Raw genomic sequence first — 24,910 nt, 5'->3', positions numbered from 1 at the left:
CCCTCCAATGAGCCGAAACGGCCGTAAATTTGCAGAAACGGCTTTTATGGAGCTCTGGGTTTTATGGTGTCATTAACGGGCCTCCTGATACTTAAGGGGAAATGAAATAAAGTCGTGGGGAGGGGGCTGGGGGATGGGGAGGGTGGCCCCCGCCATGGCCGGAATATCAAGTGGCAGCAGGCCGGCCCCCCTCCTGCCCCTGGGCCCCTGATGACAGCTAAGAGCAGGGGCCTCACACCCCTGTCCAGCCTCTTTGGCCGGGCCAAGCACAGCTGGGGAGAGGGTGTCAGGGCACGGGGGCAGGGGGCAGGGCGGGGAGGGCATACGCTGCAATTGCTCCACGTGCAGGAACCCCAACACCAAACGCTGCCCCACAGGACCCAGGGTGTCCAGCCCACTGCCCACTCCTCTGCAGGGCAGGACCCGGAGTCCTACTCCCTCTGAATCTCTGCCCACTCTGGCTCATCCCCATCCTGTTCAAACTCCATTTCGAGCCTAGGGGCAGCATTCAGTACAGTCGGGGCTCCCGTGGGTCGAGGGTCGGGGTTAGTGTGTGGGGAGCAGACAGCAGAAGGAGGGTGGGAGACTTACGGAGTAACCTCTGCCTGAGACTGCCTGCGCCGAGCTCTGCAGGGAAGGAAGAAGGACAGTCAGGAACCGGTTGCAGCCCCAGATGGCCACCCTCTCCCTTGAGGACCTGAGCAGGCAGAGCCCATTCCTGGTTCTTTGCTGGAACCCCCCAGGCTGGGGCCACACTGATCAGCCTGTGGCAGGGCTCAAGGACCCACAGAGGAACCTTCCACCCCCAGACCTGGAGGTATGGTCCAGCCCAGCAAAGTCTCCAGGCAGAGAGGCAGCAAAGCCCCCACATTCCCCAGGGGTGGGCTCAGCCCCTCCCAGAGGATGCTCCCCACCTCTCCCATGTGGGGTTCTGGGCCAGGGGATAACCCCTCTCTGTGCTCAGGTCGGCTTTTCCCTCACCACCCACCAGCCTCCCAGGGTCACTGGGTCCAGCGGGAAAGTCTGGGAGGTTTCCTTGAGAAGGAGCTGGGCAGGTAATCCTGGGGGGGTGGGGGGGTAAGCTGTGGCCTAGAGGCCAACAGTCACCCCAGAGGTCCTGTGAGGGTGATCAAATGCTCAAATGGGCAGTTAGGATCTGACGGGAGAAACCAGTTAGGTTCACTTCACCAGCTCCTCAGGGCAGGCGGTGGTCAGCAGGGTTAAGCCCCAAGGCCCAGGGAGATAGGACGTGATGACCCGGCAGGTGGGGGTTGGGGGGGGGGTGTTCACACGGGCGGCAAGTGCAAGCTTGTCTGAGGTGTGTGGGACTCACGGACCTGGGGCCAGACCACACTGAGGTCCAGATGCCAAGATTCTTCCGAAGGATGGGTGACCACTGCAGCCTGGACCACTCTGCTCAGCTCAGCTGGGGCCAGGGGACCCCTCCCCTCCCCAGGCAGACCCTGGCCGGGCCCCAGGCCAGTTCCTGGGGGTCTGCCAGGCCAAGCGTGTGTGTGTGTGTGTGTCTGTGTATGTGTCTGTGTGTGTGTGGCGGGGGGTCCCTCACCCCCTGGGGTAGCTCAGGCACCAAGCCCTGCCTCTGGGGGTGGGGGGGTCTGGTGCCATAATTGCCCCCAGGCTTGCACACTCACACCGCCTGTGCTGTGCCTACAATCCGCCTGCTCCCATCCTGGCCAGCAATTAGAGGAGTTCGAACTAGGGCAGCCCCCGTGGCCCCAGACAATTACCAGCCTATTTTCCTATCTTGTGGCAACAAGATCGGAGCCGGGCAATTAGGCCCCCCTCCTGGCCTCCTGCGCCGGCCCTCCCCCAGCCCCCATTTAAATGATAATGAGAGACGACTCGTTCCATTTAGCCCTGCAGAAAACCCATCTCCGCTAGGCCGCCACTCCTGCAGCTGGGGGTCAAGAAGACAAAGGCCTCTTCCAGGAGCGCTGCCTCCCACGGGGGCTCTTCCGCCTGAGTCCTCATCGCCCCCTCAACCCAGGGCCCCTCAACCCCCACTCCCTGCCCTTGCAACACCTGCCCCATCCCCCTTCTCCAAGGTCTAGGGAGACCCAGCAGCCCTGGAGGAATATCCTGCACCCCCATTGCTGGCCACGTCCCAGTGGGTGCCCTTGTGTGTTGCCTGGGTCATCCCCAAACTGGGTCCTAAGACCCCCTCTCCCCTGCCCCCTGGGACCTGAGCTCAAGGACCTTTTAGACAGGACACACCGAAAGGAGTCCCCAGACCCAGGCCAGCTTGTGCCTCAGAGGGGCACCCTCCCCTCCGCGTGGCCCCCAGTGGCAGAGACCTGGACTGCTGGATGCCCCGTGCTGCTGCCAGCTAGAGCAGACAGGCAGGTCCGCCTGGGCAGGCAGGAGTGTTTGCAGCTCATCGGGCCAGAAACGTACCCCCTGCCTCCACCCTTCTTTAGACACATCTGTGGGAGCTGTTTGGCATCCATAGCCCTGCCCACCGCCAGCTGGGCACCGACCCCGAGCCTACCCCCAGCTGGACATAGGGACTGCACCCCAGCATGGTCGCCTCCACTCACCCCTGCCCGTGCCTAATGGTTGGTTCTCATTTAAATCCCTCCTGATGGGGAAGCCCCAATTAGTAGACAGTTGTGTTTTAAAGAAAGCAAATGCTAATTGTGAGCACAAAACCCTGGATTAAGACTCTGGGCCCCTAAGCAAACGGCTTGCAGTGTCCGCTGAAGGTTGGAGGCTGGCCGGGCAGTCACCCCAGGGACTCGAAAGTGTTCCCGCGAGCAGCTGGGGTACTCACATCACTGAGTTGGTCCCGAGAACTGCTCCTCCGGGAGCTGGTGGCTTCTCGGAAGCTGTCGCCGTCACTGTTGTGGTCGCCCCCTCTGGACACTGCGACCTTCATCTGGGGACAGGGAGAGATGAGAGACCGACTCAGCACACACACCCTGCAGGGTGGGGCTGGGGCACAGCCAGGCTCAGGCTCCTCCCTAACCCCACCCAGTCCCTCTGGGCTGAAACCCGGGGAGGGGGGCGGCAGGGCACAGCCAACCACTGACAACCCAGTAAGTACTTTCCATTCCTACCCAGAACAGGAAAGAAGAGCCCAGAGAGCAAAGGATGAGCACTCAACGGCCTAAACTACTGTCAGCTCTGTCCTTTCCTCTGGCCAGCTGGCAACTAAAGACTCCTGGATGGGGAGCGGGCCAGTGGGAGGCCCCGGCCTTTCCCACTCCACCAGGGGCCCATGATCAGGTGTCAAGACAGGCCTGCCTGTGGCAATTCACCTCCACTCCCTGCAGGTGCACCACTCCTGGGCCCCCTTCAGTCCTCAGCACAACCCACATCAGGGCTGTAAGGTCTGCAGAGTTGGGTGTGGACCAGCCACTCCCCTCTGCGTGTCCTAGGGTCATTACTCAACCTCTCTGTGCCTCAGTTCTGTCATATGCAGAACGAAGCAAGTAGTACCCACTGGAACAGCTGCTGCTGGGTCAAAGTATCTGCCGGACTCTCTGTAGACCCGGCAGGCCCTCAGCTCCTTGCTCCTCACACAAAAGCCCTGGTTGGCCGCTCTGTGCCCACTTTACAGAGGAGGAAATCAAGGAGGGAGTTGATAAACCACTAGGGAGGTTAAGTGACAGTGTGGAAAGTGGACCCAGAAACCTGCCTGCGTTCTTTTTACTTGGAAATAGTTTCAAACCTCACCAAGCTGCAGGGTAGGAACATCCATCACAGCCCCTGACCCTTGACCTCTGGGCCCAGGAAGTCACCATCCCAATCGTGCCAGCATCCATCCAGGTCTTGTCAGCTTCCAGCTGCCCTCCTGGACTCTCTGGCAGGACCCACAGAGCTCGGCTGACCCGCCACCTCCAGGTGGCTCCAGCTTCTTGGTTCTGGAACATTCCCACAGTTTTGTCTGAACGTGCACTGACAGCCCAAACCTTCAACTGTTTGGGCTGTATATCAGAGGTTTCCTAGCAACAGACAGAGGCCACGGCTCCCAGCCAGCACACTGCCTAACACCCAATGACCCCTGCTCCAGGCGCTGCCGACGTGCCTGCGGGGCAGTGTGTGGCCTCCTGTCCACCCCCCAGGCCTCCCCGCCCAGCGCATATGCTCTCAGAGCTCAGGCGTGCTCAGAACCTGCGCCACAACCAGGGGCAGGGAGGCCCAGTCCTTTGCATCCAGGCATTTTGTCGTAAGCATCCTTCAGCCCTGGAGACCTCAGCTAGGGTGGAAAGTCTGGTGCACCAGCTGTGCTCTGGAATATTCTCAAGTCCCCAGGAAACCCCCTCAAGGCCTGAGCCCTTCTTCCTGTGGACCCAATGGTAGGCTCCCTCTCTTGAGGCTGCCCCTCAGAGCCCCTGCTCTCCAGGGCCAACCTAAGCCCTAGATGGGGTCCAAGTTCCCATAGCCACAGGCCCCTGCACAGTGTGGCTAGCAGAGTGTCATCACAAAATATAACTGCCATTCATCCACAGCCCAGGCCTGGGTGCAAGGACCCAGGGGAGGGCCCCCTTCTGGGGAAGCATGAACAGCGAGGGGGAAGCCCAGCCCTCAGGAATACCCTCCCATCCTACGGCAGGCCCAGGGAGGGGCCCCAGTCTCAGCCCAGGCGAAACTCCCCCATTGTGAGCCCACAGGTCTCTGGCCTCACTAGCTCCATCCTGCATAGTTGAGTGGTGAATGCACAGACCCTGGGCCAGTGCTGGCTCTCTGACTGTCCTTGAGCCTCAGTTTCCTCATCTGTGAAGTGGGGGTGTTGACAGGGCCCTTCACAGGCTCTATGGGGGTAAGAAATTCTGTTTGTGAGCCTGAACCCTCTCTAGCACCAATAAGCCACCAGGTGTCACTGTTGTCACCAGTTGGAGACAGGTCTTTCTTGCCTCTGGACTCCATGACAGGTCTCCCCAAAAGGAGTGAATATGGGGTCCGGGGGAACTTCCTTACTGCCTTGCTGGCAAGGAGCCTCTGCAAGAAAACAAATGCCCTCATCCAGTGGTTTTCAAAGTGGGGTCCCTGGACATGCAGCATCAGCACCTGGGAGCTTGGTAGGAATACAAATGAGCACTTCCAGGCCCCACTACAGACTCGCTGTGTCATCAGGTCCTCTGGGGGATCCTGGTAAGGCTCTAGTTGAGACTCTTGGTTTTGACCTTCAGTAATCACCCCCATGAACCCACCCTCACTGTTGGGGGACAGTATTTCAGGTTGGGCTTGGAGCAGGGTCCCTGCCCATGAAGAAGGCTGGACCCAGAGACACTACAAGGACAGAACAGGCCTGGCGCAGTTGTGCAGACTGCTCACTGTACAAGGACACCCGGCAAAGGGGGAGGGGAAGCGGGGGCTGAAGAATAACCCCACACAGCTGAAAGGTGAGAAGGGAGGATACCACATTCCACTTCATTCAGTCACACAAGTGGTCTCCTCTCTCAGCTGGACCCCAGAGAGGATTCCTTATCTTGACTCTTCGGTGATGCCCCACAGGGGGAGGACAGGCTGGGGTCTGTCATCCTCCTCAGGCAGTGGGTTTCAGCTCTGAAAGCCCCATTTCCCAGAAAATCCCATAAAACTCAGTACTGTGCCCTGGGAACCATCCCAACCCTGGATGCACTGGGATGGCTGGTCACCTTCTCTTCCTTAGCCAGCCCCAAGCTGGACTCTGGCTGTCCTGTAGCCCCAACTGCCTCCTAGTGGCTCAGAAATGCTGCTGGCCAGCTATGCCAGAAGGCCAGGGATGCCATGCCTCCATTTTTAGCTGGAGAGATCAGATTCTGATCTGGGCCCTGATTGTCCCAGGAGGGCAGCTGGGAGCCCGTGCCTGGGCCCACCCCTGGGCCTTGTGGTCTATCCCTATGCCCACCCAACCATCCTTTATCCATCCATCCATCCTTTATCCACCCATTCATCCTTTATCCATCCATCCACCCTTCTACCCATCTACTTGTTCACTTAACCACCCATCTGCCCACCATCCATCCATTCATCCATCCATCCACCTATCCATCTTCCCATCCATTCACCACCCATCATCCACCTACCCATCCAAGGCTTACTGAATGCCTGCCTATGAACCGGCCCTATTCTGGGCAATGAACATAAACAGACCCAAGTCCCCACCCTCCTGAAGCCTATAAAGAGGCCAGCACATGGAGCGTGTGGTCGGCAGACGGCCACAGGTGCTCTGGAAGGACAACAGCAGAGAAGAGCAAAGAAGGGGTCGCCAGGGAGGGGTCTCACTGAGAAGGTGACACTTCTGAAAGGTGATGAGGCAGGTCATGAGGCTACTGGGAAGGGTCGGGGGATGGCACTGCCGGAGCAACGAGGCTCCCTGGGGAAGAGGAGAGCCCTAATAAGCACTGGCAGTTTCTGCAAGTTGTGCAAAATTCCTGAACATGTAACAGTTGGCTCGTGCAAGGTGGCATACCACAAAAACATTTCCTCAGACTGGCGGGGGCAGGACTCCCCTTGAGACTGGTGGAAATATGGAAATAGGGCCCTGCTCTCCACCAGGCAGGGTCAGGACACAGCCCTCAGAAGGGCAGGGAGAGGACCTCCCCTTAGATCAGCATGGCTGGGGCACTGCCATTGGAGCAGCAAGGTGAGGGACACCACCCTCAGACTGAGGCACCCCAGGAGCACCTGGGGCCCTAGGCTTTCTGCCAGTGACAGGGAACCCTTTCCTGCTACCCTTCCTGGGCAAGGCAACTCCCTAACCAGGTTCTGCAGCAATTCCGGGAGGAAGTGTCATCTCCCAGGCGGGCTGCCAAGTGCCCTGGGCCACAAAGAGGCAGCATGTGGTTCCACCTGACGCTCAGACCCACAGGGTGTGCACAGTGTCAGTCAGTCCAGGAGGCGTAGCTGGGAAAGGGTCCAAGAGGTGGGACCTGGCAGTGTCCCCAGGCTATGCCACCAGGTGCCTTCCCCCTATGGTGGACAGGAAACTCCCGAGACACCGCAGGGCTGACTCGGGGGCCCCAGAATCCCTCACTCCAGCAGCGAGAAGACTCACTGGGACTCCTGACCCTTCACAGACCAGCTCCTACCAGGACACAGAAACAAAAGAGCACCAGGAGTCCCTGCCCCGAGGCACTCAACAAGGCCTCTTCTGCCCACATCCCAACACAGCGCCTGCCTGCTCCTGATATCTGCCCGATGATGTGTGCGTTCACCACGAGACCCACGTGGGTTACCGAGACCCACGCCTGAAGCAGGATGCAGAGGCTCCCCCACCCTTAGAGCTCTGCCACGCAGATGGAGCAGAGGCGCCCTGTGCAGCATGCTCAACTGCTGCACGCCTGCAGATGCACATGCCATCCATCCATGGCGAGAGTGGGAGTGGTGGCCCTAGAGTTGTGCAGTGCGCAACCTGAACAGCCATATGTGGCGGCCCTGCAGGAGATCATGCCCCACCAGATGGCTTCACCCCCAGACAAGTGTCATCCCATGGAGCTCTCAGGAATGCACACGAGCACACACACACATTCTCAGGAGCGCTGGGCTCTGCCCCATGCCTCTCCCACCTCCGCCCCAACACCACCAGCCCAGCCCAGGGGTGGGAGGTGCCCTCTGACCCACGGTTAGTCTGTACTGGCCTCCAGCATGAGGAGAGGCCCACTTAGCCTCCACACCTACAGGCCTGGGAGCGGAAGAGGCGGGGATGGCCTGGCTGCAGACCCTGGGGAACCCTGAGAAGGGGGCTGTGGCTGAGGCCACCCACGGTCTCCTTCAAACCAGCGGGAGGACATGGCCTGGTAGGGTGAGGCGAGGGTCAGGCACCCACTAAGCATCAGTACCCGCCCCTCAGCCCCCAGCCAGCCAGCCAGCCTGCTGTCCCGGTGAGAAGGGAGTCAGGAGACTCCTCTCACGACGCCCCTACAGAGACCGAGCACAGGCTCCCGACGGCCGAGGCACCCTATTCCATGTCCACTCACACACACACACACACACACACACGCACGCACGTGCACACGCCTGGCGACCCAGCCCTGGGGCCATATGGCAACCCAGGCCTGTGGCAGAGACCCCTCCCTCTTCACCCCAATCTTATTTCAGGGACTCCTGCACAAATAATGCCCCCACTGGGGTGCTTTAAAACCACTGGGCCTCCTCAGGGGTCAAACATTGTGGGTCAGGGTCTCAGAGACCTTCCTAGGCCCCCCAGGTGACTCCTGAGTGCACCCCAAAGGTGAATGGGCAGCCATAGGTCACATGGCCCTGACTGGGCCCCTGCCGGCTAGACTGGGAGGATGAGCTGTGTTCATCCATGAGAACCGTGTTAGTCTTCTCGCCCCCACTCTGGTCCCTGCTCATTCCAGCTGATCCCTGGTGTCCAGTGTGTTCTACAGGCTCCAAAGTGAGAGACTGTCCTGTCTACCTGAAGCCCCGACTGAAGCAGGGCCCGAGGCCCTGCCTGTCCTGGGGATAGGGGCCCCCTTCCCCTTTGGGTGCCCCAGCCCCTGGCCTCTCTGTCACCCTGGTACCTCAACGCCCCAGGGCTATAAATGAGGCTCTGACCAGGAAGCCCCTTCCTCTGTCCACCAACATTCCCTGATGCTCAGTGGGACCTCATGACCCCACTGAACCTGCACCCCCACACCACCTCGCACCCGCCACCTCCCTCCCCAGCACATGACAGCCGTGAGGACAGCCCGTACTTTACTCTGTTCAACAGAGCCCCACCCTGAGCCCCAAGCCTGTGCTCTGCCTCCAGCTCTGCGCAGAACCTGGGTTTCGGAAGAAGGCCACAGAGCACGGCTGGCCCAGGGAGGGGAACCTTTACGCAGACCATGCAAAGACACTCATGAGGGGGCTGGTGGTCAGGTGAGATGCTGGGGTGTGCAAGGAAGGCCAGGGCCCCCTCCCCACCCAACGAGGCCACCTGCACGGCCTCTCCTTTGCTTGCTCTCAGTGCACCGCTCCAGGTCAGTGTGGAGGATGGTACCCCAAGCACAGCACTGCAGACCAGCTTCCCCCGACCGACAGCAGCACCTGCTAGTGAAGTGTGGTACTGCAGCCACCTCGTGACCGGAGGGTGAGAGGGAGTTCTCAGGGCTGTGACTCCAGGTGGAGGTTCCAGAAGGATGGGGTCCACTGTAAGGCGACCGTGGCTCTAGGCCCCACTTCTCCCAGGAATCCTTTCCGATGCTCACTCCATTCCTGTGACAATCAGGCCAGGTGAGGCCCCTCAGGCTCCCACGGCCCCAGGTGTCCCTGAGTGAAGCAGGGTCACTGGACGGTAAGTGCCCAGTAGGTAGGGGCTGTCCTTTGTTCCCACTACCTGGCAGGGGCCTGGCACAATGAGGAAGGGTCCCACAGCCAGCACAGGGTGAGGAAGCAAGCTGCTGCCCTAGGAGGCTGGCCCTCCCCTCCCACTGCTCCACATCCTTCCCCTGGGATTCGGCCGCGTGGCCAGCTGGGTGAGTGAAGCATGGAGACGCACAACACAGTGTACAGAGGCTGCTGGCTGAGCTGAGGCCACAACCCAAGGAGACACACGGCCAGCAGGCTCTGGGGACACGAGCTGTACGTAAGCAAGTGCCTTGTGAGTGACATGACACCCTGCCTATGCCTGAGTGTGGTCCCTGTGGCTGAGGAGCAGGGGCAGTGCACCAGGTCCTGCCCCTCAGTCAGGCCAGTGGACTCTGGGCTCCATCTGATCTCTACTCTCTAGCTGAGCCACTCAGCTTGCGCCACTGCTGTCCCCACCTGTCCAGCTGATTCAAGCCACAAGCACCTCCCTGCAGGTGCCCAGGCCCCCTCCAGTGCGAGCTTTGAAAAACATACCTCAGCTCAAGTCACTGCGCAGCCTAAAACCCCCAGTGGCCCCTCTGCGAGTGAGTGGTGGCCACGCTCGCCCAGGCCCCACGCCAACCCCGCCCCGGGGTTCTGTCAGCTCACTCCTTGCCAGCTGTCCTCAGGCCTCAAGGTGGGTCACCTCCTAGGCGAGGCCTCCCCGATCCGCTGGTCTAAAGCAGCCCCATTTTCGTTTCCAGGCAGGTCTGTTGTCACCCCAATCCCCCCGCCACTCGTGTCACATCTGGAATTCCAGCAGGTGTCTGAGTCACTGAGCCCAGACAGGGACCAACAAAGCCCAGAGAAGCACACACCAAACGGGCCGTGCCCTCGGCATCCACTCCCCTCCACCCTTCTCCCAACAGGGCCCCCCGCAAGTCCCCCACGTTAGGCTTCTGTGAGGGCCACATCTGGAGTGGGGGTCTGGCTGCGCCAAAGCCAGGGAATGGCCAAGCACTCTGCCCATGGGTCCTGCCAGGATGGCTGCCCCCAAGGGGACCAGGTGAGCCCGCCAAGGAGGCCGGAGACGAGACTCACCTGTCCAGGCCGTGCCCAGGAAGCAGGAGAAACCATTCTATAAGGGATAATGATAAAGCAGTAACTGCGGTAACAACGGCATACATGCCCATCTAGCAGGAACTGTGCACGTCAACTCAGCTTTTCATCTCTACGACCCGAGACGCGTGCAGTATTGACAGCTCCACTTTACAGATGAGGAAATAGGCCCAGAAAGGAGGAGCACTTGCCTGGGGCCACCACAGAGCCAAAGATGACCTCACAATGAGGTGGGGTGAGGATGCAGAGCATCCCAGGGAAGCCCACCTCGGCCACCCCCAAGCTGCAGCCCAGGCCTCAGAAGAGAGGGAAGTGGGAGAAACCGTCTGTGTTAATGGGAGCCAGGCACTGTAGCGGCTAGCTAGGACCCAGCGCGGTTTGAACTTTAACTGACCCACACAAAACTCTGAGGGAGTGCCCCTGTCCCACTGTACAGATGAGAAAACTGAGGCACCGAGGGGTTCACCCACCACGAGGTTCATCTTCCAGAGAGCAAGGGAATATTCTGGAAGGACTCTACCAAGCCAGTATGAAAACCTGTGATTAGAAAACCCCTACACTGGCAAATATGGACCCGGCAGACCAATGTGATGGTGAGGAGCACGAGAGGCCATGTGGATCGCATCCAGAACTCTGCCCCGCTCTGTCTCACTCCCTGTGTTGACTAAGCGTCTGGGGCCCAGCCCTCTGCCAGGCTTGGGGTTATCAGGCCTGCTCGGGGGTGCAGATAAGAAATGGGCAATCCCCACACCGCAGAGGGGTGTGCCCAAGAGAGGGGGCATGGGAGCAGGGGAGGGGTGGAAGGCAGGCAGGTTGGGGAGGAGGGAGAACTCAGACCACAAAGGCCCTTATGGGGCACGTCCAGGAACCAAGACTTCCTGAGGGTGGAGGGGAACTTCCAGGGTGCTTTCAGCAAGGGGAGGGCGTGCTCAAATGGGCCCTTTAGAGGAACCTCACCACCTGCAGATGGGCAGGAAAACTGGTGCTGGCTGTCTTCCAGGCAAAGGTCAGGGTCAGGGGCACAGATTCTGGAGCTGAGCCACCTGGTTTGAACCCTGGCTCCATCACTTTCCCTGCCTATCTCGGACAAGTTACTCAGATGCTTTTTTTCTTTGGCTTCAGTATCCTCCTCTGAAAAATGGTACTAGCAATATCCTGCCTCACAGGTGTGGTCACTGGAGACAGTGCCTGGGCCGGCTGTGAAAGGTCAGCTTTTCTTTGCTGGTAAGAGGTGGCAGGCTAGCAGTGAGGGGTAGACACGGACATCCAGTTTACAAAGTCAGTTTAACAGACACATGACTATTCAGATCATCTATTTCATCTTAGGGCTTCCCTGGTGGCTCAGTGGTAAAGAGTATGATAAGGCTGTATGTTGTCTCTCTGCTTATTTAACTTCTATGCAGAGTACATCATGGGAAATGCCAGGCTTGACGAATCACAAGCTGGAAGGAAGATCGCTGGGAGAAATATCAACAACCTCAGATATGCAGATGATACCAGTCTAATGGAAGAAAGTGAAGAGGAACTAACGGGCCTCTTGATGAGAGTGAAAGAGGAGAGTGGCTTGAAACTCAATGTTCAAAAAACCAAGATCATGGCATCCGGTCCCATCACTTCATGGCAAATAGAATGGAAAAAAGTGGAAGCAGAGATTTTATTTTCTTGGGCTGCAAAATCACTGTGGATGGTGACTGCAGCCATGAAATTTAAAGACGCTTGCTCCTTGGAAGCAAAGCTATGACAAACCTAGACTGGATTAAAAAGCAGAGACATCACTTTGTCAACAAAGGTCCATATAATCAAAACTACAGTTTTCCAGTAGTCATGTATGGATGTGAGAGTTAACACAAAGAAGGCTGAGCACTGAAGAACTGATGCTTTCGAACTGTGGTGCTGGAAAAGACTCTTGAGAGTCCCTTGAAGAGCAAGGAGATCAAATCAGTCAATCCTAAAGGAAATCAACCCTGAATATTCGTTGGAAGGACTGATGCTGAAGCTCCAATACTTTGACTACCTAATGTGAAGAGCCGACTCATGGGAAAAGACCCTGATGCTGGGAAAGAGTGAAGGTAGGAGGAGGGGGATGGCAGAGGATGAGATGGTTAGACAGCATCAAATGGACATGAATTTGAGCAAACTCTGGGAGACAGTGTAGGACAGAGGAGGCTGGTGGGCTACAGTTGATGGGGTCACAAAGAGTCGGACACGACTCAGCGAGCAAACGATGGGAAATTGCATCTTAAGTCAGTTTTGGTACGTTGTATTTTTCAAAAACTTTGTCCATTTCAGCTAAGTTGTTCAATTACTGGGATAAAATTGTTTATGCCCCATTCTTTCAATGTCTGTAGCACCTGCAGTGGTATTTCCATTTTAGTTCCTAACACTGGTAATCTGTGTTCCTTTTCGCTTGATCAGTCTAAGTACAGGGGAGTTCTCAATTTTGTTGATGCTTTCCAGGAAACAGTTTTCGATTTTGTTCACTTTTCCTATTGTTTGCTTTCTTGCTCGTTAATTACGCACTCATTCGGATTCCTCCCTTTCTTCTATATGACACCCCGCTCTTGTAAGTTCTTCAGGTCACTCATCTTGAACTTGTCTTCTTTTCCAACATGAGCACCGAAGCTAGATGTCTCACTCTGAACACTGCTTTGGCTGTACCCTATGAGATGCATTCTGTATGATGAATTCTTATTTCCACTTTAATTTTCTAGTGAAATCCTCTCAGAAGGAGAGTTAGGAGGTGGAAGCCGAGGGCCGGCCTGGGTGGGGAAGTGAGCAGTGGAAGACGGCTCCCCGGTCCTGGCCCGATCCCCGGGCAGAAGCCAAGCTCCCCACTGAGGTGAAGGAAGGTTTGGAGCTGTGTTGGCTCGTTCTCGCTCAGTGAGGGGGCTGTGGCTTCTGAGGTGGAGGGTATTGGCCCTGGATACACGGACCTGATGCTCACAGGGGAGGTTTTAGGCTGACAGGTGCTTGGCTTTGCTGCCCAAGTGGTAGGGGTTCAAACCAAGGGCTGGCTGAGTGCAAGAATGAGAAAGCCAACAAGAGTGGCAAGTGTGAGGAGACAGTGAACTTGGGAAAGACACCTTTCTGCCTCTGAAGCACACTGGACCAGTCTGAGGCCAACTGAGAAGGGCTGCATGAGAAAGATACGTGGTGCAAAAATAAAGTAGAATATCCCACTGTTAATTTTCACACTGACTACATATTGAAATGATACTATTTAGAATATAGTTGTCCCTCGGTGTCCATGGGAGGTTGATTCCAGGCACATTGTTTACCGCTGAGCCATTGGGGAAGCCCCCCAGGAGCCCCCTACAGATACCAGAACTCCATGGATGCTCAAGTCCTTTATATAAAATGATGCAGCCCCAGTCAGCCCTCTATATCCGCGGATACACGGTGCTGATGGTATACAGAGTTAAAATATGTTAGGGCTAATTTTGACTCTTTATGTTTTTAATGTGGCTCCCATCATAGTCCCAGCAAAGAGAGCTAGTCTAAGCTTCTGCAGGGTTAGAACCTGCCTTTTAACAAGGCCCCTGGGACCCCTCCAGGAGTTTGGGTGGTGCCCCTCTCAGTCTCAAGCCCTCTAGTCCCACCCCCGGGATAGGCTTCATGTCCAGCCCCCCAGGCAGGAGCAGGTGGCTGGACACAGACATCACCTTCCTCAGACACCCCAGCTCCCGACCTGGTGAACTGCTAAGGATATTCTGTGGTCAGTGCAGCCTCTGGCTGGTGAAGGAGGGCCACCAGCTTCCCTGCCCAGCCAAGTGTCTCTACACACAGATGTAGGCCTGGCTCTTCTAATACATTAAGGGACTGTGTCACATTCCATGTCTGCCCCATCAGAGGCTCCCTGGGGCAGGGGTGATCTGCCTTGGTCAAGATGCATCGTGTGCCTGGTGCCTTAGGTGCTGACAAAGTCGTCGTGCAGTGAGTGGCTGGTCCAGGGGCCCATCCTCCCCAGGGTGTCCCCCCCGTGAAGGAGCAGAACTCATGGGGAGTGACTAGGCGCTCACCTGGGGAGCACCTCTGTGCTCAAGACAGCTGTGCACACACACGCAGGGAAGCCCTGTGCATGGCAGCCGACAAGCAATCTCCCCCCGGAAACCACCAGCCTGGACAGGTGTCCCAGGTGGACGCTGAAGGTGGCGTGCGATCCCCTTAAAGGGCTGGGAACCTGCGGACTCAGCGGGGTCACCCGTGCTCATGGCCCTCCCCACCCACTGGGTGGATCCCAAGGGGTCCTGTTTAGTAGGTAGGTTTCATCTCTGTGTTGCTTTTGGACAGACCACCTGGTCACCCCTTACTCAACCTGACAGTAAAACCACAACAGCCAACACACAGCAAAGGATTAATAGTGACCAGGCATCGCATCAGGGGCTCCTGTACAGAAGGCACATGTCCCCTCCCCATGGCCCAGTCTGCAGAAGAGGTGGGCCGCAGGGTCCAGAAAGGCCCCAGTAGAGCACTGTACCCAGGCTCCAGTCTCCATCCAAGGGCTCCCTGGGGCAGCACAGGGCCTACCCTAGACCCCCAAGGCATACCCCCCTCCAAAGACTCCAACTCTGCCCATCGGGCCAGGCTGCCCCATTCTCCCCACAACGAGGTGGGCCACATCGCACACCCTTGGCTTCAGGGCCAGGACAGTTGCCAGGGCCCAAACCTCTGCCACCAGGCCATGCAAAGCCCACACAGCTGTGTCCTCTGGCCAGCAAGGTGAGTCATCAAATTAGAATTAGCCACCAATGTTTGAAAAAACCCACTGAATCCACAGAAAAACCCAGGTTTCCCATTGTTCTCAGGAACACTGATCTGGTCACACTGGACCACCTGTATTTTTTCATGCACATGGGTCCCCCAGGACACGACGCATGTGATCCAGTCCCCTCTATGGCCAGTGCACACCCCTCAGGGTCCTGGCACTTTGACCTGAGGCCAGCTGTGGCCAGAGAGAGTCATGTTGGGGTTAAAGAGCCCTGCTAAGTCCAGATGGAACCTAAGTCCTTTCTTCGGCAGTGATCACACAAGGAACAGCCCCACCCCAACTCACCATGGAGTTCACCCACAGCGGGGTGGGCTCAGCCCTCTTCCCCGCCCCTCTCCTGCCATCAGAGATGCTGCCCCCAAGAGCTGTGTTTCCCCAACTAAGTGGCACCCATGTACTGCAGCCAACATTCCCAGAGCACAAAGGCCTAGAAAGGTGGTGACCAACTGTCCAGTCCTGGCCTGCCCCGCCTGAGACATGCCCAGACAAGAGCACACACAGGGCCTGGAGGCAGAGATGCTCAGACTGCATCTGGGTTGAGAGTTCAGGGCAGTGGGAGGGAGAGGGTGGCCTTGCCACCCTCTGTGCACAACACCGGGATAGTGGCACTACGTGGGAGTCAATGACAAGATTTGAGAAGCACCTTCAGTGGCATCGAGAAAAAGACCCCTTCCACAGCTGGGGCTCCAAGAAACAGGACAGGAGGAGCGGTCCATTAAGTAGGCTGCCAGGAGGGCGTGGAGGGTCATTACGGTGAGCTGATGCCCCCAGGCCCACACCATGTGGCACAGTGAGCCATGTCCGGGCCAGACGCCCCCCTGCCTGGGCACCCTCTCCCCTGGCTGCTCTCCTGCAACTCAGCTGAAATGGAATAAACGAGAGGCAAGTCCAGATGTGCAGAAAACCACTTGTTAGAATAAATCACTTTCCATACGACACAAACTGTTAAATTACAAACACTGATGCTATTATAAAAATAATGGCACAGCACTTTTTATTTTCTTTAATCAGAAAAATAAGCCCCATGTTTCTGGGAGGGAGACCAGGTATCTGCAGGCCCTGCTCTGGGTGTCAGGACCCCGGAGTGTCAGGGTCTTCACGACCAAGCAGGGAGGAAGGCTTGGGCCTGGAAACTGGGGTGGGGTGGGGTGGGGTGGGGTGGGGTGGGGTGTGCGGTGTGTGTGTCTGTGGCCTCCGTGAACCAGGTCAGTACTAGAAGTGACCATCACAGCCGGGTAAGACGGGTGCACAAAGCAGAGCCCTGGTGGCCGATGCTGCTCTCCCACCTGTGCTGGGACTCCAGGGGCAAGGGGTGGATGACCCTTGAGTGCAGATGTGGGTCTGGTAGCAGGGTGGGGGTGCAGCAGAGAAAGCCTTGTAGTGTGAGGTCTGTCTTGACGGGGGACGTCCTGGGGGGCTGGGGAGCCAGAAAGCTGTAGGGGACAAGTGGGAGGCTGGGAGCAGACATTCTGGGAATGGCCTTGGGCCCTGCAAGCTTTCTTGGTCCAAAGCTGGGGAAGCGGGTGGGAGACTGCCCTCCGCCTCACTGCCCAGCCATCAGGGTGGAAACAGACTCCCGAGGGGACCCTCCTTGGCACCAGCAGACCCACTCAACCATGGATGGCCCTGAGCATCCTTCAGGTCTTCTCTCCACAGTCACAGGACCCTGGAGCTGGACAAACGTGACCCTCTGCCAGAGGGCAGGCAAGTAAGGGCCCAGGCCAGGCTCTGGTTGTGCCCACATTCTGCCTGGTGAGGGGCGTAGGGAATGCACACTGGCCAGATGGAGAGGGGCTCAAGGAGAGCAAGGCCTACAGCTGGCACACCTCCCAAAATCTCACACACAGACACACACTCTCTCTCTTTCCATGGACACGCGCATACTTGCAGACCACACGCTGTGTACATGTACATACAAACTCTCTCTCTGAACAGTACACCTGGGCATGGAACTTCAACACTGAAGGACACGTGGGCACTTTAGAGGCACAGAGAGATGCTGAAGGACCGCCCCCCAACCCCAAGCCTGAGCCCTTGGGGGTAGCTGTGTTCCCTCTCCTGGGGGCGTGCATGTCACAACGCAGTGGGCACAGTGGGGGTGAGCCTGTGGAAGGTGGGAAGGTGCTGAGGTCATCTCCTCTCTTCCTGACGCAGGGGGGCCTCAGATTGGTGGTGGCCCTGCAGGGGGCTCCCGCCTCTGCTGAGCCTCAAGCTTCCAACCGCAAACAGCCTGGCCTGTTTGGAGAAGGCCTCTGACCAGTCTGACAACACGTCTCAGGCTGCAGGGTGAGGGGGCCCTTGGCCTGGCTCAGCAGAGCCACACCTGGGGTGGTCTGGGAGAACGGGCGTCAGGCTCCAGGGCTCACGGACGGGGCCTGGCGGGCCACCGCAGGGGTGGAGGATCGAGTCCGTCGTGACCTCAGGGGCTGGCAGGGTTGGCCTGGGGCCAGGAGGGAGAGCTGGGGCTGATGGGCCCGCGCCAGGTTCAGCAGGGACTGCCGTGGCTGGCTCGGGGGCCCCAGGAGAGGCCGCCGGGGTGGAGTTGGCCGACCCAGGAGTGAAGGGCGCTCAGGTAAGGGGAGTAACGGCTGGGGCTTGCAGGGCTGGCTTGGGCCCAAAAGTGACCGCAGGGGCTGGCAGGGCTGTTCTGGGCCCAAGAGTGGCCGCTTTCGTCGGCAGGGCTGTTCTGGGCCCAAGAGTGGCCGCTTGGGTGGGTGAGGCTGTTCTGGGTCCATGAGTGGCCGCTTTTGTTGGCATGGTTGTCCAGGGCCCAGCAGTGAAGGTTTGGGGGGGCCAGGCTGCTCTGGGGCTTCAACTAACTGCTGGGGCTGATTGAGACCAAGCAGTGACCGCCGGGGGCGGCTGGGCTGGCCCAGGAGGGATCTTCGGGGCTGGCATGGGGCTAGGAATGCCCGCCGGGGGCAGCAGCACTGGCCTGAGGGTGAGCTGGTGGGCCGGCGACGTGGACGCAGCATGAGGAGCGACTGAGGGGGCTGACACCGCTGGCACTGGGCTAGCAGTGACCGAAGGGGCCGGCACCGCTGTCCTGAGGATGCCCTGCTGGGCTGGCCACGGAAACACGGGCCCACCCACGACCTCACGGGCCAGCAGCGGTGCCAGAGGGCCAGCAGGGACCGGCAGACGTGGCATGGGACCAGGATGGACCGCAGAGGCCGGCAGCGGTGCCATGGGGCCAGGATGGACCGTAGGGGTCGACAGAGGTAACACGGGGCCAGGATGGACCGTAGGGGCCGGCAGCGCTGCCACGGGGCCAGGAGGGAGCGCAGGCGCCGGAAGCGCTGCCTGGGGGCTAGTGCCCAACGCGGCTGGTGGGGCTGAGCTGGGAGTGACCGCTGGGGCCGGCAGGGCTGATCTGGGGCTGGAAGCAGCTGCTGGGGCCGGCAGGGCTGACCTGGGCCCAGAAGTGACCGCCGGGGCTGGCAGGGCTGTCTTGGGCCCAGAAGTGACCGCTGGGGCCAGCTGCGCTGACCCGGGAGTGGCCGCTGGGGCTGGCAGGGCTGCCCGGGGTCCGGGGAAGCCCGACGGGGCTGGCAGCGCTGACACGGGGCTGGGAGTGACCCCTGGGGCTGGCTGGGCTGGAGCTGCTGCTGGCGCTGGGCCGGGCCGTTCTGGTCCCAGTGGTTGGCTGGGAGCGGCCCCCCTTCTGGGGAGCACACCTGCATGGAAGAAAGAGCACGTGTCCACCTGGGCAGGTGTGTCTGTAGACCCCCCATCCAGCCCGGGTCCCTGAGACATGCTGCCCCCTCACCAGCATTCCAATCCCCAAGGGAGTTGAAAGTGGAGTGTGAAACACCAAGAAGAACCCCCTCTCTGAACAGAAGGCGCAAACCAGTGAGTCCCTGAGAGGAAAGCAGCTGCAGTGCTGAGCCGACACCTAGGACAGAACCCTGTGCTCTGGGAGATAAGCCCCTGGCCCCAGTCTCCCTGCCCCATGCCAGCTGGGCTCTGGGTGACAGCAAGGATCACCCCCCACTGAGGGCCTGCTCTCAGCGGGGCTGCTCCTTGCACCTGGGCCACCAAACAAGTGATGTGACTCCCCCCATCTTGCAGACACTGCGCTTCGCCTAAGTTTAGCACATGGAGAGCACGGAGCAATGAGCCTGGACCCCACGCATTACAGACACGCTGGACACCCCGTAGTCGGCGGAGCCTGACAGACGCAATGAGGAAACGGGGCCAGCCTATCAGCGGTGCACCCTCCCGTCCCGCCTGAGCCGAGACACCCCCGCCCCCAGTTCCTGGCCTGGCATGGCCTCTCTCTGGCTGTGACCCACCCGAGGTGCCTCTTGCCTCTATTCAGGACCCTCAGACTTCCAGCGGACGGGTGCCCCTGGCCCCAGTCCACGTGTGCCCCATACCTCACCCCCGACAACGATGGAGCACGTTGCCAGGGAGGCCCAGCTGCCGATGGGTGGTGTCCAGGTGCTGGTGTGGCCCCAAGGCTGCCCAGGGGCAGAAGGCACAGAGCCCATGGCTCTGAGTGGGAGGGGCCCGGGGCTCACCTGCTTGGTGGGCTGCAGAGGGACCTTCTTCTTCCCTCGGTCACAGGGGGTCTCCAGGTCCTGCTCAGAGCTGCCTGCCTCCAGGGGCCGCCCGTTCTCACTTGGCTCTGCAGATGGGCAGTTTTCTGCCTCCCGGGGCTTCTTGACAAGGCGACGTTCCCACTTCTCCTTCCGCTCGTGTGGCTTCAGGGCCATGTCCTTCTGCGGGATGAGGAGGAACAAAGCCAGTTAATCGGTGGTGACACATGGAGTGTTAGCTATCCCACCTGTGGCACCATGAGAGACTATGCTGTGCCAAAGGTGGGGCCCTGTGCACGTGCCAGTGCCCACCTGAGGGGCCGCAGCCCATGCCGCCCTCCACAGCGGGCTGTCAGCCTACCACTCTAAGCTTGCAAAGAAGCCTCCCATCCTGGGAGGGCCGCGTGAGGGGAGTGAAGGGAGATGAAGGGACGGGTAGTGCATACATGGGTCAGATGAGTATGGGCGGGCCTGTCAGGACTAGGGGTTTGGAGAGTATGACTGGGGTGTTTCCCAAGGAGCCCAGCCAGTAACAGGGTGCCCTGATCCTTGGCCCAGTGTGACGTCTCAACCAAGCTCACAGGAAGCAGGCACTGAGACTGGTGGCTGTGCTGGCCTCTGTGAGACATGGCCCGTCCTGGGAGTGGCCCTCAGATTCCCAGTCTGAAACCAGGGTGAGCCCTGGGCTGAGGGCCATTAGCACAGTAGCTGGCCAAAGGCAGAGATGGTGCAACTCCAGCTGCCTCCTCCTCTGGTCCTGAGCCACCTGTGGGTCTATCAGCCCAAATCCCCTGCAGCTTGGCATCCTGACCGGATGGGAACCGTCCTGGGAAAGCAGTCTCCATCTCAGCCAGGTGTGCAGGGCTTCAGCGACCCCAGATCCAGCCCTAGAGCAGAGATGTGGGCCAGCCCTGCTCACAGCTGTACCTAGCACCCAGAGCTGAGCCTGATGCACAGTGGGTGTTTAACAAGCATGTGTTACCCTAATGCTGACAACGACAATGTGGTCTCCCATCCCATCAAGCCTCTGCACTGCCTGCACAGCTCCAACTATGCAGAGGTCTGGATGCCCCGCTCCCCCAGTCCCCAACACACACAGCCCTGCCCATGTGCCCAGAACCCAGGAGGACCTGGCATTGATATGTACTGAGCAGGTGAGGTGCCTCTCGCTGGCATCCACAGGGAAGCTGGAGGCAGCTCCAGCACCACGGGGCTGCGTAAGAGAGAGGTAAGGAAACGCCAACAAGGGACTCAGCAGACTCCAAGAGCATCTGTCCAGGGAAGAGACGAGGAGGAAAGCCTGAATGAGCGCAACGGTGACTTTATCCCACGGCCCTGCAAGAAGTGTCCCCAGGCACTTAAGCGGATGGCAGGAAGAACGAAATCCCAGTCTGCTCTGGTCCCCTGGACAGAAGACAGGAAACAGGAGGTGCTGTGCTTGCGGGTGGGGTCCTCCAACTCAAGGTCCGCAGCCACCTCAAGAAGACTCCCCACGTCCCTCTTCCCACCCAGTGAGCAGGGCCCACACTTTCCAGAATTCACCAGGGGCGCCGATGAGGCCAACCAGACTGGGAGTTGTCCCTCCAGGCACCCTGACTGCCCTGTCTGGTGTGGCCTGTGGCCTGGCCTGGGAGCAACCACATCAAACTGCAGGCTGACTGACCACCCCGCTCCACGGCTGCACACGGCAGTGGTGACAGATCCCTCCCCTCTCCCAGGCCCAAACCCACAGGCACGCAGACCTGGAGCTTAAGCAGGATGTGGGGAGTGAAATGCCATCCATAGCCTCTCAAGAGGAAGCATGTCGCACCCTGTGACGCCTGCCCCCTCACCAAGCGCTCGCACGCTCACCTTTCTGCACGCCCCTGCCCTATCCTCAATGTCAACTCAGGAGTACCAGGAAGAGACAGGGATGGTGTCCCAGTGGGGATGGGGGCTCCTAAAGGTCAGCTGAGCTGTGGGGGCCACAGGTGGGGCACCTGTCCTGGGACATCCGTGAGGTCAGACACCATGCCACACAGCAGTCCTGCCAGCCTGGAACTCAGGTCCCCACTGATGACCTGCCAGGCCCACAGTTGTGGATCTGACCAAAGTTCCACAGGCAGATTCTGCCTGAGCAGCAAGGGGGACCCAGACTTGCTGGGTGCAGAACAGCCCTTTCCCACGCTCACACTCTGGGCTATCGGACCCCAGAGACACCCACAGATCACCTGCACTTTTGCAGCCACCTCTGGAACCCCCCAGGGCACCAGCTTGTCTCAGTCAGAAGGGGCTGCTCCCCACCTCATGCCCTGCCGACAAGAGTCCCTGCTGATCCCAGGACTCTCCGCGCCTGCCCCTCCCATAGGAATCAGGCCAACTCATTACAGTGGCAGTGAGCGCCGACTGTATGCCAGCTCGGCTCCAGGCACCTGGGATCAGATCAGGAGGGAGTGGGCCCATTAGGCAAGTTGTCAGGACTCCCAAAAAGAGGGAAGGCTAATGCAGACAAGCAAGTGGAAGGGAAGGAGCCACTTCAGAGGTGCATGCCTGTCTCCTGGGGATGTGAGGGAGGCCAAAGGAGGCTCTGACGTCTGACAGCAGTTAGCAGCTGGCCCTGCATATGGCCACGGGCTTCCCTGGGGAACAACACTGAGGCTGTGCCTCCACTGACAGAAAGCATTGGTGAACATAGCAGCTTGCTTCCCACACGCAGGGTACTCAATACATATGGACTCCTGGTGTGCCCATGACACATGAATGCCAACCCCTTTACAGACAGAGGCCAAGGCCCAGAGAAGTCCAGAGAGATTCCTGGTCACTCAACTGTTCCCACCCAGGCCCTGGAAAACAGCGAGGCCCCCGGAACCCCCACCTGTCGGTGCCAGGCTGCAGGTCTGTCCCCTCAGAACCTCATTGACCACCAATGGGTCCCCGCCTCCCCCCAGCCTCCCATCCAAAGGTGGAAAAGGCCGTAACCCCACTCAGAAGGCTTCCTCAGGGGAGGGAGAGGTTTTTGTCCCACGTAGGTCTTCGGCAGACGGGACTGGGCTGGCCCACATGCACGGAGCCGCCTGCCACACTCAGTCTACAGACGGAAATGCAGGCTTGTTCACATACCCTCCCATCTGACCGAGCACCTGTGACCAGGCTGACGCGGCACTCGCCAACGCAGAAAGCATGGGCAGACACCACCTAATGGGCCCACAGATATAAGTGGGCCCACAGATATAAGGAGACGGGGCTTTGAGGCATCTCCCCCCCAACCCCCCCACACATAGGCGTGCACACACTCAGACCCCGCAGCCTGGACAGGAGTCTGGGGCAGAGTCTCCGCGCAGAACACTGCAGCTGCACTGACCAGGCCCCTGGGCCCAATCTCCCATCCTTTGGAGCCCCGCTCCTACCCAATACAGGCACTGTGACTTTCTTGTTGCCACACGAAGTGGCAAGCTTTCTCTCCCCACCTTCCCGTGGACCATTTCATCCTGGAAAGAGTAAGCCTCCTGCCCCTGTGTGTCCTGATCCTGAGGTACGCACCTCACGCGTCACTGTGGGCTGAGCTCTCACAGGGAGGAAGGAGCAAGTACCCACCTCAGGGCCTTCTTAGGGCCATCCAAGGCCACTTTTGGCCTACATGGCCAAAGTCACAAAGGCTGTTTCCGGTCCAGGGGATAACCTCTGAGCTGTCACGTCTGAGCCCCAGAAAGAGAAGAGGGCTGTCTGTGATGGAAGTCTGAGCAAAGGGAGAGAATGTGTGGACAGTCCACCACTAACCATGAAACCTGTAGGGGCAACCTGCCCTAAGGGGTCACATGGCGGGGGCAGGGATCTGTTTTTCTAACAATCATTTGTGAACCAAGGAGACAAAATGGGCTGGACAGACAGGGAAAGGAAGCAAGCATGGGAGTGACTTATGTGGTGGGCGCTGCAGATAGAACCTCCTCCAGGACCCCACCCCCCCGGGCTGGGACCCCTCCCTCCCTCTGCCACTAGCCCCAGCCCCTCTGCAGGTTCTGGCAGGGCCTCAGGAAAACTCTAGGTCATCTCTCCAGACATATAGGGCCACTGCATCATTCACGTGGTAAAAAAGACACATGTCAATCACGAATTGTTCTAACTTGTCACTTTTTCTGTTATTTTTCTTTAAAAAACAACTAGACTGTCAGAAAACTTGAAACACCCGTGCCTCTCTCCCCAGGACTGGACTCAGTCCAGTTCCATCCCAGCCACAGCCCATGGTGGCACGTGGGTCCCCAGGACAGGACCTTCTGCGTCTGGAAGGAGTGGGGGAGCAGGAAAGCCACCTGCCCTGGCCAAGCTGCCATGCGCCCGGCGTGGGCCCTGTGCAGAGGCTCCCTGGCTTCCACAGGCGGGCGGCCTCGTGCCACACACGTCCTGGCTCTAAGAGAGGCCCACAGCATTTCCCGCCTGAAGGTTCGAGAGGATGAACTCTAAGCCAACGGCCCCACCAGTTTCCTCTCCTGGAAGGAAACGCGCCATCTCAGCAGGATTTCTCTGGAGCAGGGCTCACCGGGGTCCAGACGCTGCTCCCACAGCGAGTCACTGCCCTGAGAACGCTCCCAGAGCTCCCCGGGCTTCTGTTCTGTGCGTGCAGCTGGTGAGCACGAGCCAGCCCTGCCCCTGGTATCCAAGGCTGGGGCTGCCCTCGCCTGTGAGGCCAGTCTGGTGGTGGTGGGGGGGGGTTGTCTGGGCCCCTTTAAAAGGCTCAGCCATGCCTGGGCACATACAGGGTCACTGCCCTGCCGGCCTCAATTTCCTCATCTGGAGGTTGGAGCAGCAGCTGTGCCCAGGCACAGGGGTTTTACCCACAGCTGCTTCTGGAGCCACACTGCAGGCCCACAATGATGCTACTACAAGTGCTCCCGAGTACAAACAGGGCAATGAGGCACTGCCAAGGCTGTGACGATGCAGGGTGAGCCAGGACAAACTCCAGTGCTCCAGGGTCTGCAGTCATGTCCACCAGCGACCCAGGAACCTCTAGCCAGCCTGGGCAGTGGCCAGCCCTTGCCATCACCAGAGGTGACAAGTGAGGTGACCCAAGAGGGGTGTCCAGGTAGCCCTCCGTCAGCACGGAGCCTCCGGGCTGCATCCTCGAGCACACACGGGCAGATGCGGCCATGCAGGCCCTGGCACCCTCGCCCAAACGCAGGGGGCCCTCAGAGCAGGCGCTGCGGGGCATGGAGGTGCACAATCCCTGGCCGCCTGAGGCAACGGACCAGCAGTGAAGCCCCCGAGTGACCAGGCCCTCGGACCCTCC

At 59.2% G+C, this 24,910-nt stretch overlaps 1 protein-coding gene across 1 annotated transcript in view; it reads right to left on the bottom strand.

The window, feature by feature from the left end:
• FBRSL1 (fibrosin like 1) overlaps positions 1 to 24,910 on the bottom strand; it is an 84,199-nt gene that overhangs the window by 48,285 nt on the left and 11,004 nt on the right. Inside the window, 3 exon segments of the mRNA XM_070386360.1 lie at positions 592 to 627; positions 2,792 to 2,896; positions 19,633 to 19,833. Coding sequence (XP_070242461.1) covers positions 592 to 627; positions 2,792 to 2,896; positions 19,633 to 19,833 — 342 coding nt within the window.

This window comes from Bos mutus, chromosome 17, assembly GCF_027580195.1.
Source record: "Bos mutus isolate GX-2022 chromosome 17, NWIPB_WYAK_1.1, whole genome shotgun sequence".
In the NCBI taxonomy this organism is placed as follows: Eukaryota; Metazoa; Chordata; class Mammalia; order Artiodactyla; family Bovidae; genus Bos; species Bos mutus.
This window is presented reverse-complemented; position numbering and strand designations above follow the sequence as displayed.